This window comes from Equus asinus, chromosome 8, assembly GCF_041296235.1.
Source record: "Equus asinus isolate D_3611 breed Donkey chromosome 8, EquAss-T2T_v2, whole genome shotgun sequence".
Lineage (NCBI taxonomy): Eukaryota > Metazoa > Chordata > Mammalia > Perissodactyla > Equidae > Equus > Equus asinus.
The window spans coordinates 88,958,589-88,975,726 of NC_091797.1; the positions used below are offsets into that span (position 1 = coordinate 88,958,589).

Sequence of the window (17,138 nt, forward strand, 5' to 3'; positions counted from 1 at the left end):
GTTGACACACCCATGGCCACCCTTCCAGGTAGCGGTTCACTCACCTGACACACCCACGGGCAAGCCCCCTTTGGTCTTCATCAGCACCCTGTTGTCCCCCTCCCCCCACTGACCCCAGCCACTGTCCTGCCTCCCACCAGGTGGATGAGCAGCTGTACCGGCTACAGTTTGAGAGAGCGGATCTCCTGAAGCGCATCGATGAGGACCAGGATGACCTGAATGACCTCATGCAGAAGCACAAGGACCTCATTGCTCAGGTAATGGCCTCAAGTGGAAGAAGCCTTGGTGGCCTCAGGCTGGGTAGGTGGGGGATATTGAGAAGGTGATGTGGTTGGGCCACTCCCTGATCTCAGGACCTTGGAGATAAATGTCACAAAGATAAACAGAAGTGATGGAAGTTCACGTGGCCCTAAGGGAGGAGAATGTCACCTTCAGATGGTGTGTGCATCTCTGGAGGTCATCTCCACCAAGAAAGACTTTGACTTATTCATATGTCAATATACCCATCTACCCGCCCACATATCCATCCATCTATACATGGAAATATTCTGTATCCACTATCTATCTGCTTATCAATGTACCCACGCACCTATCCAATCTTTTATCCACCCACCCACCTATCCATTCATCTATCCATTCACCCATTCATCCATCCATCCTTCTACCCACTTACCCATCCATCCACCCATCCACCTATCCATGTATCCATCCGTGCATCCATGCATCCATCCATGCATCCATGCATCCATCCATTCATCCACCCACCCATCCATCCATCCATCCACCCATCTATCCATCCATCCATCCATCCACCCATCTATCCATCCATCCACCCACCCATCCATCTATCCATCCGCCCATCTATCCATCCATCCATCCATCCATCCATCCTTCCTTCTACCTATCCATCAACTTCTCCATCTACCCATTCATTCATTCATTCAGTATTTACTGAGCGCCCACTATGTGTCAGGTACTGTGTGAAATGCCAAGGATACTGTGTTGAGCAAAAGCACATCCCACTCCTGCCTTCTTGTGGCTCTTAGCTTCATGGGCTGGGCAGACCTTATCACATAGACCCCAGAGCAGAGGGAAGACTTGAAAAGTGAGCTAAGAGTCCAGAAAGGAAATTAAAATGGTTCTGCAAACCTTGGCCTAGTTGGCGGTCAGGGAAGACTTCCCTGAGGAGGTGGCACTTGGCTGGAGATCTGAACGAGGAGCAGGAGTTAATTACACTGAAGTGGGATGGTGAGTGAACAGGGGAGTATTCCAGGCAGAGGGAACAGCACGCACAAAGGGCCTATGATGGTGCATCTGAGAGGCTGAAAGGAGGTCAGTGAGGGGAGCGTGGCATGAGATGAGCTCAGTGAGGCCAGCAGAGGAGGGCCAGATCAAGGTCTCGTAAGCTGTGATGAGTTTGGATTCTATTTTACATGTGATGGGAAACCCTGGCAAGCTTTTTAGGGGAAAGAGCAGGAGGAGAGGGTCAGCTCTACAATGACAGAGTTCTCCTGTCTCATCCAACGCTGTATCCCAGAGCCTAGAAGGGCGCCTGGCACGGAGTAGATGCTCGGTAACTAGCTGCTGAATAACTGAAAGTGGCGGTCAGCCAGGGGAGCGACAATGGTGCTTGTGTCAGAAGATGGAGTGGAGATCACAGGAGTGGCTGGACCCAGGAGACAATGAGGAGCCAGGATGGCAGGACGGGGAGGATCAGGGGCATTGGAGTGGAGCTGAGGGCTGCGATGAGGATCCCCTGCAGGTTTCTGATCTGCATAACTGGGGAGAACAGCCCCCCCAAGCAGTGAGCATCTTCCCCACATTAGACCCCCCAGAGGAGATCCATGGTGGAATGCCTGCCAGGCTTCAAAGGCATCCTACAGAGATTCCATCTGAGGGAATTTCCCCTAAACAGGGAATCATAATAACAAAAATAATCAATGCTATCATTAACGTTATAACAACCACCACAAAAATAGCCTGTGCCATCTTCTGCCTTTGCAAATCACACTTATTTTTGTTCGAAGTGGAAATTTCTTTATTTCTTCAATTACAAAGGCAGTATATTCACATGCCCATTATACATAATTTAAATAATAAATACGTGTGGGAAGTAGAAAGTGAGAGACCGCTTGCCCCCTGGAATCCCTCTCTTTGGACATAATCAGGCTTAACAGCTTGGTTTTCCTCTTTTTTAAGGACATTTACTGTCCACGGCCTCATTTAATCTCTCAACAAACCGTGTGCAGAGGGGCTGAGCAGATTCTCAGCCCATTGTACAGATGGGGATGCTGAGGTGCAGAGGGGTTCTGTGGCTTGTCGAGGCCGGTATCCAGCTCTAGAATCCCAGTTATCTGACACTCAGGATAGTTCTCTTCCCTTGGAATCTGGTCCCAGTGCTGTGGCCAGCCCATTTCCATCTGGGCTCTCAAGGGCATATAATAAAGAACTAGACAGTTGACCAAAGCTATAGGTTTTTACAGTGGGAATGACTCAGCGAACCTTGAGATGAAGGATGGTGGGGAGGATGTGAGAGGTGACGTTCTGGAAGCAGCTCCTGTCACAGAGGATCTGAGAGAGTTAGACATCTGTGGATGCGGGGAGAAGGGATGGACAGAGGTGGTTTTCCAGCAAAGCCTGTGTTCTCAGGGTGACCTTTTTTTGTCTCCCCAGTCTGCGACTGACATTGGGCAGATCCAACAATTGCAGCTGCAGCTGGAGGAAGCCAAGAAGGAGAAGCACAAGCTTCAAGAACAAGTACGTGCTCAGAGCTGCCATATTGTTTGGGGAGGAGGGGAAGGGCTCCCTCTGGGACCCCCCCAGAAACTGTCATTCATTCATTCACTCATTCGCTCAACTTCAGTCTTGTGACAAATGAGTTGAGAACAATCCCAGCAGGTGCACACAGACACACACACACACACACACACTAACTCCTGCCCGTGTCTGTTCAGCATCCAAATGTGCCCCGTGCAATGAGACTCATCAGCCATTCAGCGCAGGATTTTCTCCCTCTGAGAAATGGCTCCAAGGAAAAGGGGACGGTCTGTGCAAGACAGGATCATCCTTCTCTGTGAAATCTTCCTTTGAAGTCACGCTTCCTCCTAACACCCCTGAATTTCCCTCATTAGCTAGTGGGTTGCTATTATCCGGGAAATTCTCAAAGTTCTTCTAGAATTGTTGCACGTGGCTGCTGACGGTGGCTGTCAGAATGACTGAGTGTCCAGCAAACGTCCCTGGGCACTGAGTAACAACAAGCACAAGAGAAATAAGAGCCCCAGTGGCCATTGCTGGGTACTTATTATGTACCAGGCACTGAGCTCCTTCAGTCCTCACACAAAAAAGGAAGAAATGGGGCTCAAGGAAGAGGACTGACTTGCCCAGGCTCATCCAGCTGGAAAGTGGCGGGGCCTGGTTTTGAACCCTGATCTGTGTGCTTGGCTCCCAAACCCAGTCTTGGTTGTGTCCTTTGATGCTGAAGCTTGCTGCTCACAGACTGGCTTTGCTCCCTTAGCAGAGCAGGGAAAGAAGGTAAGAGAAGCCTTACCTGATTGCAAATCTTACAGCTGAGGCTGAAGGCCCAGGAAATGTCACCTCCCAGCACCTGAGACCCAAGGGCAGGGTCTGGCATGAAGATCCAGATTGTACCCAGCAATTCTTGCTTGAGCATTCAACAGACAGCACCTGAGCCGAGAAGGAGGCGGTGTGAATGGGTCTGGGGCCGGGCCCTGCATGAGTCTCCATCCTGGGACTCAGGGCCATCAGGTGGCCAATGGCCCTCTTGGGTTTGCCCCCAGCTGCAGGTGGCTCAGATGCGCATCGAGTACCTGGAACAGTCCACTGTGGATCGAGCCATTGTCAGCAGGCAGGAGGCAATCATCTGTGACCTGGAGAACAAGACAGAGTTCCAGAAAGTGCAGATTAAGAGATTCGAGGTACTTGTGGACGTGTCAATGTTGCTCAGGGCTGGAGCGGTGCGGGCTTTTGTGTAAGCTCTGTCCATCCTTCCATCATCCATCTATCCACTCACATGCCTCCACCTGGATGTATATTGCTCACCCGACTCCCACAGGGGTCCCCTCCTTCCCTCGCTCCCTTCCTCCTTTCTTCAACCACACTGCCCCACAGACCGCCTATCCATCACCCTATCCACCCCCATCTATCTCTTTCCATCTCCATCTACCTTCATCGGTCCATTCATCACCGCCTTCCATTTGTCCTACCTTTATTTCTTCATTCTTCTTCCTCTTCGTCTATTCTTTTTCTCTTCAGACCTTGACCTCTCTGTCTGCCCATGTTTTTATCCATTGATCCACTTCTGCCCATCTCCATCCACCTACTCCTCCATGAATGTGCCCAACACTCATTATGAGCAGACCTTTATTTTGCACTTAGAGTGTGCTAGGCTGTTTTAACCGCATGAAAGACAGATGTATAAAACAGATTCTGCTTTCCAGAAGCATAGAGCTTTGTAGGAGGCGTGGGTAAGATATGTACATAAATACCCATCACGGGGAGAGAGGGCTGTGAGGTCTGGAGGACAGAGGTCTTTTCAGGCTGGGGAATCAGGGAGGCCTCCAGGAGGAGGTGGCATTGATGCTGGACCTTGAAGGACAGATTAAGACACAGATGGGTCAGGTGAGGTCCAATGATTATATTCAATTTAGCTCTATAGGCTAATGACATGAGACATTTACAGAGGACATGACCATTGTCAAAATCCTTCCTCATCAGCCGTTCCACTTGACCTTCACCACAGCCCCATGGGGCTGGTAGGATAGAATGAGATGAGCCCAGAGAGGTCAAGTGACTTATTCAAGATAAAGCCGGGTAGTGTCAGTGACAAGAGTAGGTTGACACTTGCCCTTCACTCCGTCCTGGTCCCAGGCTGTAACTTCTCTGCGGCCAGCTGGCTTGCCCACAGTATGGCAGCACATCTGGACAGTGGGAGGCCGCACTTTGCATTCTGAGACATTTTCTCCCAATGCTCTGTTGCGCCTTTGGTCTCTCAGAAGGCTGCCATGGCTGAGGAACAGAGAAAAGTTCCTGTTCGCCTTAACTGTCAGTGGTTCTCGGAATTGCTCACAGGATCGCTCAAGGCATCATTGTCTCTGCAGATCACCCTGAAGCTTTGATCTACTATATTTTAAATGATTCGATACATAACGTTGGGCCACATCACAGAACATTTTTTCACTTGAGTCTAGCAGAGTCAAGTGATAGCCGAGAAGAAAAGAAACTGATGGTAGAAAAACATTAAATAGCAGATTCTATCTTCAGATTCATTTTTCCGCCTTGTCATCATTATTTGAATTTGGTGGAATTCCAGGTCCTTGAGACGGGGTGCCGCAGGACACAGTTCGAGAACTACTCTTCCTCCTTCTGACCCTCCTGCTGCCCTTTGAACTTGTTGCTAAACTCCATTTGCAAGGCGAGGGGGGTATGAATAGTAAAGCTTTTTTTTCTTTCATGCCATTATTCAGTCTCTGATCTGCAAAGGGGCTCAGAGTCCTCAGGAAGGGCCTGAAACATTCATGCGGGCTCCGCTCTGTGTCAACACTTGAGTATTTGCCCATCAGGATCGATCGGTTCCAGGCTTGTTGGCTGACTAATGAATTCTGCAGAACAGCCAGCCGTCGGGTTTGTTTTCTGTAGCACTGGCGATGCCCACAGCTCTTTGCTCTCTGTTGTTACGCTGTGTCCGCAAGGATTTCCTCCCGAGTAAAGGGGAAATGCCGTAAAGTCTTAGAGCTGGGGCTCATGGGAGATCATTTGTTCAATCTCCTCATTTTACAAATTGGGGAAACCGGAACCCATGTTGGGGAAGGGATTTTAATCTCCCAGCGTGATGCTTTCCCCACTGCACCACTCCACCTCCCAGATCTTGAGATGAATGAAGGCTGCTATAAATATTAATAATTCCCAACGTCATCCACTAATGTGCCAGGCATTGAGTTAAGCCTTCTGCATAAGTTAACGTGTGCAGTCCTGACGGCATCCCTGGGACAACGGTACTGTTAACATCCGTGTCAATCAGAGAGGTTGAATAACTTGCCCAAGGTCACACAGCCAGGAAGAGGAAGAGGTGGGATTTGAACCCAGAGCATATTCACAGTCAGGGTTCCCAACAGCATGCTACACTGCCCCTCAGAACAGCACTTATCACTGTCGAGGCTTTTAAAGTACATTCCTCATTTTTGTGTCAGTAGTCAGGATTAGTATCCTGATTATAAAAACACACAGAGATTCGGCAAAGGATTTCTCTTCCTGCAGCCCACTGTTCCATGCCCCTGGCCTCTTAACTCCGAGGTGGGCGTGTGCTCTCTGACCCGCTCCAGGTCCTCGTGATCCGGCTCCGGGACAGCCTGATCAAGATGGGCGAGGAGCTCTCGCAGGCGACCACGTCCGAGTCCCAGCAGCGAGAGAGCAGCCAGTACTACCAGCGGCGCCTGGAGGAGCTGAAGGCGGACATGGAGGAGCTGGTGCAGCGGGAGGCGGAGGCCAGCCGCAGGTGCATGGAGCTGGTGAGTGCTGTCCCCAGCGCCGGCTCTCCTGTGATTGACAGCTTGGGACTGGGGAGAGTTCTCCCTCTTTTTGAATGGGAGACTCCTGCATGCCTCTGGGACCTTTGGGTGGGCGGGAAGCTGGGAGAACCTGAAAGAGGATGAATGGAGAGACGACGCTGCCATTGGCTGCAAGCCGAGGGGGCGGGCCCAAAGTGGACCAATGGCATTCCCTGCTGCTGGATGACGGCCCAGCGCCTTTCCATCTCAGACTCCAGACTTTCTTTTCCGCCTCCCTCTTTCCGCTCCAGAGGCAGGGCGGCCTCAGGCGGAGAGGAGGGCGTCCACGTTTATTAAATGTCTGCCTTGCATTGAGTCTTAACATCCATAATATCATGTAATCGTCGTAACAACCCTGTGGAGCCCGGATTATTGTCCCATTTTACAGATGTGGAAACTGAGGCTTCAAAGAGATGAGATAGCTTACGTAAGGTCACACCAAGTAAGTGTGAGTGCGATTTCTGGGCTATTAACAGCAACAACAAAGATCGAAGGTAAAAGCAATAATGTTACAGCCACCATTTATTAAGCACTTGGTGTGTGCCAGCTTCTGGGTCAAATATTTCTCGTTTAAATCCTCCTGTCAGTACTGTGAGGTCGGTACTATTCTTATCTCCACTTTACAGGTGGGCAAACTGAGGCACGGGGACATCGACAGGCCAAACTGAGGCTCAAAATGGTACATCCACTTGCTAGTAAGAATTTGAAGCCAGATCTGCCCAACTCTGTACTCTCTGCTTTTATTCACTAAGCCGTGCTTTGCTCCCTGGTGTGGTCCAAAGAACGTTTTAAAATTTGCTTCCTGCCCACTGGGAAGGTTTCTCCATGATTCAGTGTATTTCTCTGAGAACAGTTTCCTGCAGGGATCGCAGAGCATCAGAGAGAGCCTGCTTCTCCTTTTCCCTGCGAGGCCAGATATCTCTGACTCCAGATATTTGCTTCTGTGACGGGGAGGCATCTGGTACCCCATGAAGTCTTCACTGAGACAACCCACAACATGCTGAGGCTTGGGGCAGAGGTCTATAAGTCAGTCATTATCTCATTCCGGCCCTGTCCACCCTGGTTTTGTGACAGGTCTCACCGACTTGTCCTCCTGCAGCAAGTATATTTCTCAGGCCACTGCCTCTCATGGCCAGTGTCATCCCCATCAGTTTTACCCTTGACAAGGCAGCAGCCTGGCTGGTATGTGGGGGGGGGGGGCACGGGGGGCAGGGAGGTGAGGCCCGGCGCAGAGACCCAGGTCCCCAGACACAGTCGGAGCCCAGTGACTGTCGGTTCCTCCACCCTCCGTGGCTCTGGGAGAGAGAAAGGCTGTTTCCCCCAACTGACAGGAAACCTTCCTCATTAGCCAGCCCTGCTTCTCATGCAGCTGAGTTCTCCTCCTGCCAGCTCCGGCTGGGAGTGACAGAACATCCGTCGTCTTTCTGCTCTGATGTCTTCTTTAACTGACCCGACACCTGGACATTCCGGCCAGATCAAACAGAGATTTCATTCCTCTCTCTTTTGTTCTCTTTTTCTTCCTCTGGCTTCTCTCTTCTCCTTCCCTCTCTTCCCACTTCCCTTTCTCTGTCCCCATTTCTAGGGATGGATTAAGATCTTTAAAAGCCCTAAAATACTGAAAAGATTTTAGGGCAACCCCCAGACATGAATCAAAGTAGAAACAAACACAAAACCGTAAGACACAAAGCTTGCGTGTATGCTGAAATCAGACCTGCGTCTGTCTCTGTTTTCCCATTGCAAGATTCTGGCTCAGTTTCCCGGGGCTAAACTTTTCTCTTTGCTGTGATTGGGCAGCGTATCCATTTCCTTGGGCCACTGTAATAAATTACCAAAAACGGGGTAGCTTAAGACAACAGCAACTTGTTCTCTCAGTTCTGGAGGCCAGAAGTCTGCAATCGGGTGTTGGCAGAGCCACACTCCCTCTGAGACTCTCGGGGAGGATCCTCGGCTGTGGCCGCATCACTCCAGTCTCTGCCTCCATCTTCACATGGTCCTCATCCCTGTGTTTGTGTGTCTCAAATATCCCTCTGCCTTTTTCTTCGAAGGGTGCCTGTAATTGGATTTGGGGCCCACCCTAAATCCAGGTTGATTTCATCTCAGATCCTTACCTTAATTATATCTATAAAGACCCTTTTCCCAAATAAGGCCGCATGGATAGGGTCCGGTGGACATGACTTTTGAACTCCCTTCAGCCCACACAGGAGGGAAGGGCAGGTGCTATTCATCTGGCATTCTGCCGTGATCCCCACGGCTTGTTTCCTCGGTGATTCTGTGGATGAGCCAGGCTGAAAGGGACAATGTCGGGCTGGCCGATCCTTCCTAATAGTGGATGTCCCAGATTCACCAACCTATTCACCCTCAAATATGCCCCTTGCCTTTGGGCCCTGGCATATTTCCACTGGGAGAAGGGAGGAAGTCATGTTTTCTTGTATCGTTACATTTATTTATCCAACATTTATCTATTCACCACCACTATGGCCGTGTCACAGGGATGGGGATTGGTGGAGAGGGGCAAGGAGGCCTAAGGTCCCTGCTTTGTAGAAGCTCACAATGCGGATGAAACACAGCTCAGTGGGAGAGTTCAATGAGCAGTGTCATTTTAAGACAAACGCTGTTGCCGAGGCCCCTCCCACTGACGTGGCATCCTGGTACTTTGCAGGCTTCTCATCTCCCCTCTCCAGGTCCATGTCAAGTCACGAGTTTGCCTTCCCCCATCCCATCCCTGTAAGACGGGGGCAGCTGCTCTGTGTCATGTGTTCTCTATAAACTTCACCAAAAGCTTGCAAGGCAGTCCGGGTTCTGCTTCTTTCATTCCTGCGAGATGTGTCTCTAGTGTTTCCTGTGCGCCAAGCCCTGTGCTAGATGTTGGGATCCAGCGGGGAACAAGACACGCTCTTGCCTTCAAGGAGCCCATGCTGAACGGAGAGAGATGCCTAAGGCCGTCGCGAGTGTATTTTGTACAATTCTCTGTAAGGGACGCCCAGGGCTTCCACGGGCAAAACCCGGCGTCTGTGTTCTGGGATGTGGGGGGTTCTCAGATGACCCACGCTCACCACCACAAGTCATTTCTTTGGGTAAAGCATTGCCCTCTTCACCTTTCATGTATGAAATTCCAATCTCCCTGGGAGGGATAGAATGAATTTCCTGTCTCCGTAGTCCAAGCATTCATTCATTCATTCATTCATTCCCTGGACAAACATTCCTTGAGTCGCTCTATGCTCAAGCTCTTTGCACGTGTTGTCTCCTTTCACACTTATGTCGACCTTAGCAGGAGGAGAATGTGGAGGTGCAGATGTGTGAGGTGGCTTGCCTGGGAGTACAGAGTTCAGAGTGGCAGAGCTGGTCTTGGTGGCCCTGTGTGTCCAACTCGAGTGCTACCAATGGGAAACCATGCTGTCCTTTCGCCCAACCCTGCTGAAAAATGGCTCTGCTCTGGGGGACTGCCAGAAAAGGGATCCCACACTCTGGGCCCCGCTGAGAAGCGAGAAGGATGTTGATGGATCTCCTCTCCGTGTACCTTCCCTCCTGTCCCCGGCCTGTACCATTTGTCACTGTTGGTGTTGGTTTAAAGGGCTGCGAGTTGTTTCGTGTAAATGATTTACACCTCTAGCTGGCACACCGGCACGTCCAGATCAGGATCAATTACCCTGCCCATGGAACTTCTCTTCCCGGAAAAAAGAAAAATGAGGTTTTGCCATTAATTTTAGTAAATGTACTATTCCTGGCGACTCCCAGAGCCATTATGGAGAAAAGAATCTTCTGGCTCTAAATCATTCAAGTCCGTTTGTCACTGGAGCGACGACACAGCTCATCCGTGGATTTATATCCTGTTGGTTTTCAGTAGTTACAGAGCCCAGGGGAAAGCACCTTGGCCCCAGGACGGGGTATTCAAGGGAGGTCAAGGGCAGCTGGAAGAGCCGAAGGTGACAGGAAGGCCTGCCCTCTGCCTCCTTTTGGCCAACGCGCCCGTTGTGGAGGCTGCAGCCGTTGCGTTTACCCTTCATGTCACCTTGGCCTCTGGTCTCAACTTTCCCCTGGGTCAGACGTCCTTATCACAGGCTTCCTGGTCTTGAAAACCTCAGATGGGGCTTCCGCTCACTATTGTGCATCCCCCCAGTGACCTGCAGTAGGAATCGCAGTGGCCTGCCTCCCCCTGCCTCACACAGATGAATGGTCAGGCCCGCTCGTTTTAATTTATTTAGGTATTTTTCCAATCCTTTCCCTCCTGTTCCATCCCAGCTTCCTCCATCTTTATTGAATCTCCAACCCCTCCGGTCCGGGCCTCTACAGTTGCTTTCTAACTTGTTTCCCCACTGTTCCTCCACTCTTGCTCCTCCTTGCAGAACTTTCCAGAAGGGTTGCATTTTACCATGCTATTCTCCTGCTAAGAAATCTTCCATGGCTCTCCGTGGCCTTCAGAACAAAGACCCAATTCCTTCCCAGGGCCTCTGACATCTGGCCTCTGTAGATTTTTCTGCTGTTGCTTGTCTGCTGCTTATCACCTTGCATGTTAAGCAAGTGTGCCGGACACAATGCCATGTTCTTTCTTGACTCCTCACCTTTGTTCTCATGCATTCCTCTGCCTGCCTGTTCAACCTTCAAAATTCAGATCGGGTCTCATCTCCAGGAAGGCCTCAGAATTATCCCCACCCTTCACTAGGTTAAGCATCTCCTTTGGTCCTGTGTTCCCCCATCCATGCCTGTATCACTCAGTTGTTGCAATTGCTTGCATTTTTGCCTTCCTAGACGGAGAGCCCCTGAGAGAGGGATTGGGTTTGGTTTGACTCTGGGTCTCCAGCCTCCAGTTCAAGGTCAGACATAGGGTAGATTCTCGGTAATTGTTTGCTGACGTCTCCTCAACATTTGGAGGTTTTGCCTCCTAAGAGAACAGTTTGAAAAGTATATCTTAAAAATTAGAACTTTCAGATCAATAAAGTTTTGTTTGAGTCATATGTGCCTGTCCCTGTGCTTGATATTAGGAGTGATGCAAACGTGAATGGGTCAGGGACTGTGCTCTTGGAGAGCTCGAGATCAAGGGCAGATGCATGTGTCCCTAAATAATTCTGATATAAGATGGGATGTGTGGGCACAGGAGGAAGTGGTTTGGAGCAGCCATGAGACCCAGCGAAGATAGCACGGGAAATGCATCATGAGTTTCCTCAGTGATGGGGCAATATTGGCTGGCAGGTTTGGGGGAGCAGTGGTCCCACCATGGTCATCGTGACCTCCTCATACTTGCATTCAGCAAATGTCTAGTGAATGCCTGCTGTGTGTCAGGCAATGTTCACGTCTCCAGAAATGCAGAGAAACCACGTATCGGATATAAACACAGACTCCTCAGCTCCTCCTTCCTTCCTTCCTTCCTTTCTTCCTTCCTTCTCTTCCTTCTCATTGCAGCTCCCCCATTGAATGCCAACTGCAAAGGTCCTTTCTCTGTCTCCCAATCCCCTCTTTTCTGCTGTTTCCCATGCTCCTCTTCAGCTATCACTTGTCTAGGCATGGACATGTTATTTCTCTCTCTTTGATTCCCTCACAGAATTGCCCTGACTCATGTTGAGGGGGAGGGTGTGTATTTGTTTCTTAGGGCTGTCATAACAAATTACCAAAAACTGGTTTTCTTAAAACAGTAGAAATGTATCCTTTTACAGTTCTGGAGGCCAGAGACTAATAAGCAAGATGTCGGCAGGGCCATGCTCCCTCTGAAGGCCCCAGGGGAGAATCCTTCCTTCCTCCTCCAGCTTCTGCTGGCTCTGGGCATTCCTTGGCAGTGGCAACATAACTTTAGTCTCTGGCTCCATGTTCATGTGACCGTCTTCTCTATCTCCATATCATCTCTTCTTCTTGTAAGAACACTAGTCATTGGATTTAAGGCCCCGCTAATCCAATAGGACCTCACCTTAACTCATTACTCCTGCAAAGACCCTATTTCCAGGAAGGTCACATTCTGAGGTTCCAAGTGGACATGAGTTTTGGGGGGACACTTCAGCCCACTACCAGGTGGTGGAAAGAGCACTGGAGTTGGAGTCTGAGACCTTAGGCAGCTGAGTTACTGTTGCAGAACTTCAGTTTCTCCATCATCATAAATCAAGAGGGTAAAATGCGGCCAATGTCACTGGGTGGCTGTGAGGATTAAATGAGATGATGTGTATAAAAGTGCCCACTGATAGCACACAGTAGGCACTTAATAGATGCTACTTTGTCTTCTTTCTCCTTTTGCTCCTCCTCTAGCTCTCTTTCTTCCTCTGCTCAAACTTCACCATCCGTCTGCCAGCTCCACTTCTGCATCCCGTACACTGTCCACGATGGTGGATGCTGATGCTGATGCGAGCTAGGATTTGTTTACCACTTACTGTGTGCTGGTCAGCACGTTAAGTACTTTGCGTGGGTTCTCTCATTTAACCTTCTCCCTTTAAGCTAATTATCCCTATTTTACTAACAAAGATACTAAGAGCCAGAGAGCTGAAGCGACTTCTCCAGAGTCACGTTCCTAGCAAGTGGCATAGTCAGAATTGGAACCCAGATCTGAGCCACTCAAACCCATTCTCTTCCTCATAAGTTGTAGACTCGTGGCATTTACTCATTCACGTATGTTTTTTATAAAGTGAATCATATAAATTAACACTGCTTCTGATTCTGTAATATAGGGTTTCTCAACCTTGGCATTATTGACATTTTGGGTCGGATAATTGTCTGTTGTGGGGCTGTCCTGTGCCTTGTAGGATCCTTAGCAGCAGCCCTGGCCTCTAAGGACTGGACGCAAGTGGCATCACCCCCCTCCCCCATCCCCTGCCAAGTCATCACAGTCAAGAATATCTCCAGACTTTGCCAAATGTCCCCTGGGGGCACAGCCACCCCCAGTTAACAATCCTGCTCTGCTCCCATCCTCACAATAACTCTTAAGGCAATGCCTATGGTACGCCCCATTTTCCAGATGATCAAACTGAGGCTCTGGGGAGGGGAGGGGTGACAGGATGTGTCCAAGGTCACAGAAAAACTGGAGCTGGGGGCACATTAGGAAGAGAGAAATTCAAGGATGGAGGAGGAGGCAGCTTAACTCCCTCCACACGCAGGAAAAAGACAGTAGCGGTTCCAGCCAAATCTAATCCCAGCCCTTCTGAGCCCCAGAGGCGACTTCACAGCAGAATCTAATTCTGAGTGGAATCGAAGGCCTCGCCGCAGACTGTGTACTTTTAATAATGTTTAAATAAAACATGGGAGCCTGGGTGTGATCTCCTCGCTGAGCCTGGCTTGTCAGCCACCCGGGCAAAGTCATAAATAGTTAAAAGACAACCACTTATGGCTCTACTTCTGTTAAACCCAGCATCAATTATATATGGTCCATGAATTATTTAGTTGGTGTTACTTTGGGGTATATTTGCCACCTTCGGGGGGGCAAATGAAAAGAAGGTGAGGCCTAAAACAGATGAGGGGCCAGCCCCGAGAGAGCCTCGGCTCCCTTCTGGGAGGGTGAATTTCCCTGGAAGGAGAAAGCCTCCTCCTGGTGTGATTGACAGGTCAGCATGAATTGGGATCCCAGAGGACTCGGCCAGACCACTGGGAGCAAAGCTTGTGGTGTGCTTGTAGATGTTTAACAACCGGTTCTCCAGGGCCGACAGCCTCCTGGTTTAGTGTTTACCCATCTTTGCGGTATAAATCACCCCCCAGCCCCAGGACTGATTTCAGGCTAACGACATGATGTCACTGGATGTGGAACCGGGAAGCCACGTACAGTAGCACACCCTTTTTTGTTTTTTGGGTTTTTTTTTTTGAGGAAGATTAGCCCTGAGCTAACATCTGCTGCCAATCCTCCTCTTTTTGCTGAGGAAGACTGGCCCTGAGCTAACATCCGTGCCCATCTTGCTCTCCTCTATATGTGGGACGCCTACCACAGCATGGCTTGCCAAGCAGTGCCATGTCCGCACCCAGGATCCGAACCCGCAAACCCCGGGCCACTGAAGTGGAACGTGCGAACTTAACTGCTGCGCCACCTGGCCGGCCGCTTGTAGCACCCCCTTACATAGCATTTCCACCGTACAGATATGAAAAACAGAAATAACTTCAAAAGCGTAGATAATAGTCAGATGTCAGTAAAATAATTAAGAAGCAATGAGTTTGGAGTGGGTGTCACCTTTCTTTTTAATACGATTTATTTAATTGTGAGTCTATACCCTTTAATTCTTAAGAATAGTTATGTTTAACAACTGGCTCGCAATATTCCTGAAAATCGAGCAATCTACTCTCGCAGGCTGGTGGGAGCTGGTTCCAGCATCCCACTGGCTTGGCGTCTCCTTGATGGGGTCTCTGTGCCCCGGTTAGGAGGCCTTGGTGGTGAGCAAGGAACCTGGAGTCACAAGGCTCCCCAGTCAGATCCCACTGCTCACTGCCTGTCTTGTTTTTAAGCAAAATTACTTCACCTTTAGGACCGACCCTGTCATCTTCAGGGTGTTCTGTCCACTCGTGTATAAAATGGGGACAATTACGTCAGCTCAGATAGATAATTCACGCCACGCTTCTGGCTCTGCCTGTCGCATCAGTACCTCTGAGGGCACGCTGGCTCTCCATCTTTCCCTCTTGTCCATGTTCTCCTGTTTTCTGAGAATCTGGCCACATCTGGTAAGGGCCGTAGGAAGCCCAAAGCGAGATTCAGTCGTTTTCATGTTTGTTATTGTTTTTTCTTGTTTTGGTTTTCAGCCACCCAAAGACCCAAGTTTCCAAACCCTCGGTCAGAGCACAGCCCCTCCCACCCCTGGCCCAGAGGCATTCACCAAACCCAGTTAAGGGTTTCCTTTTAAAACGCTCTCAGTGCTTTCCTCCTGCAAATGGCTATGAACCTCAGAGCATAAAGATGAATTATTCTGGCTGGGAACTGGAGTGTTTAAAAAGGCATTCCATATGGAGGGCGCACGGGGCCACGAACAGGGTGTAAATAACATCTTCTACGGTTCTCCCGACACAGAGAGAGCTCTCCTAATTACGGCCCGTTAGCTCAGCGTGATCCAGAAAGACCCAACACGTTTATAAACTCCCTCTTCACAGCCGGCTGCACTCCCCGCTCTTAATTGCCTCCCGCATTTTCGGAGAGCTGGCCAGGGAAATGGGGGGTGTTTCTGTCATTCTCCTCTTTCTAGGCATCGTGGTCTCCTGTTTGTACCCCCACAAAGGTTTCTGTACAAAAGAAACTCAATCCTAAAAAGGATTTAGGACCCGGGGTCGCCAGCCCCAGACGCGTTTCTGAAACGGAGTTCTTCCAAGCTGTTTTGATCCCAAATGCCAGATGTGCTTGTCTCAATTCGAGAGGTGTTATCATCTAATGAAATGAGTTTCTTTGCGCCTGCCTCTCAGATGAAATATCTTGATAATAAAATCTATTACTGAAAGCCTACCTAGGAATAATTGGGTCTATTACTCCCCGACTCCTGGCTTTGTTTCTGCATTGAAAACAGTCTCTCTCGTAATTAATCAGAATTTAAAGTTGCTAATACCAATTACAAATAATATGTGGAGTCTTGAGATGGCAAACAGAAGAGCAGATACTAATCTTGTCCCCTGAGACTTCATCAATTGAACTTTTGTCACTCTAGATTTGCTGGAAATTAGGAGTAACTTAAGTCTGCCATGTTAATTACTTAAAAAAAACAGGGGGAGTAATATTGATGGAATGTTGCAGGTGTACATTAAATTATTCAAATATATCCAACTGAAATTGTTTAGAGGAGATTATGCTTCACTTAATTGCATGTCAGAGAGGCTGGGGAAGGTTAATCTTCACAATCGGAAGCACGATTGTTGTTACAATTGGACATCTTCAGAAGGTGGTGGTCCCTAGGAAATCCAGGAGGCCTCAAATCAGACTTTTAAGGTTCTGATTTTATTTCCAAACTGTAATTTGGTTTGAAGGGTAATTCGTCTCTTTTTTGGGTGCTCTTTTATTTTTTTGGCTGAGCTTAAACAATGAGAAGGCAGGAGACCTCGGACCTGGAGGAAGGACCAAGCAGTGGGAAAGAAAATGGTTTTACTGGGAGAATTGGCTGGTTTGGAATTGCAAGTGTATGTTGTGGGCAAGGATGAGTGAACTGGTCTGAGTGATGGTGATAAGTGACAGAAACAAAATTCAAATTGGCTTAAGCAAAGGGAACTTACTGGGTCATCTAGTGAAAAAGTCTAGTGACCTCTGGTTTTAGGCCCAGTGGAATTCAAGGACTGAAATGATGTCAACAGGCTGTATCCAGTGTCCTGGGGCCAACGGGTACCAGCTTGCCAGAGCTAACTGTGCACATCTCTTCCCAACTCTGTAACTTTGTTCTCACTGACATCATGTTGGTAGACTGACATTAGCCATTGACGCAGGATTTACTCCATGGAAATTGGCAAGTGCTATAGACCAGGGATTTTCTTTTCCCTCAGAGGCAATTTTAAACATTTCCCAGCACATCATTGGCTGAATTCTTCTTTCCATCCATTCTCAGGTAAGCGTTCCCTTCCCAGCGACAACAGTCAGGCTGAAAAATGACCAGCTGCTCAACCTCAGTGATAAGAAGGTCTCTTGTACCCAACAGCTCAAACAAAGGTCCAGAA

The 17,138-nt window shown here is 49.2% G+C and overlaps 1 protein-coding gene across 4 annotated transcripts in view; it reads left to right on the forward strand.

Moving 5' to 3' along the window:
• The window catches only part of MYO18B (myosin XVIIIB), a 249,673-nt gene that overhangs the window by 174,055 nt on the left and 58,480 nt on the right, over positions 1–17,138 (forward strand). For all 4 annotated transcript variants that reach the window (XR_011505408.1, XR_011505409.1, XM_070516286.1 and 1 more), the window contains exons 36-39: positions 141–257; positions 2,674–2,757; positions 3,798–3,935; positions 6,339–6,524. Coding sequence is in view for 2 of the 4 variants with exons in the window: in XM_070516286.1 (XP_070372387.1) it covers positions 141–257; positions 2,674–2,757; positions 3,798–3,935; positions 6,339–6,524 (525 nt within the window). In the remaining 2 variants the exon portion in view is untranslated. The remainder of the gene's footprint in view (positions 1–140; positions 258–2,673; positions 2,758–3,797; positions 3,936–6,338; positions 6,525–17,138) is intronic.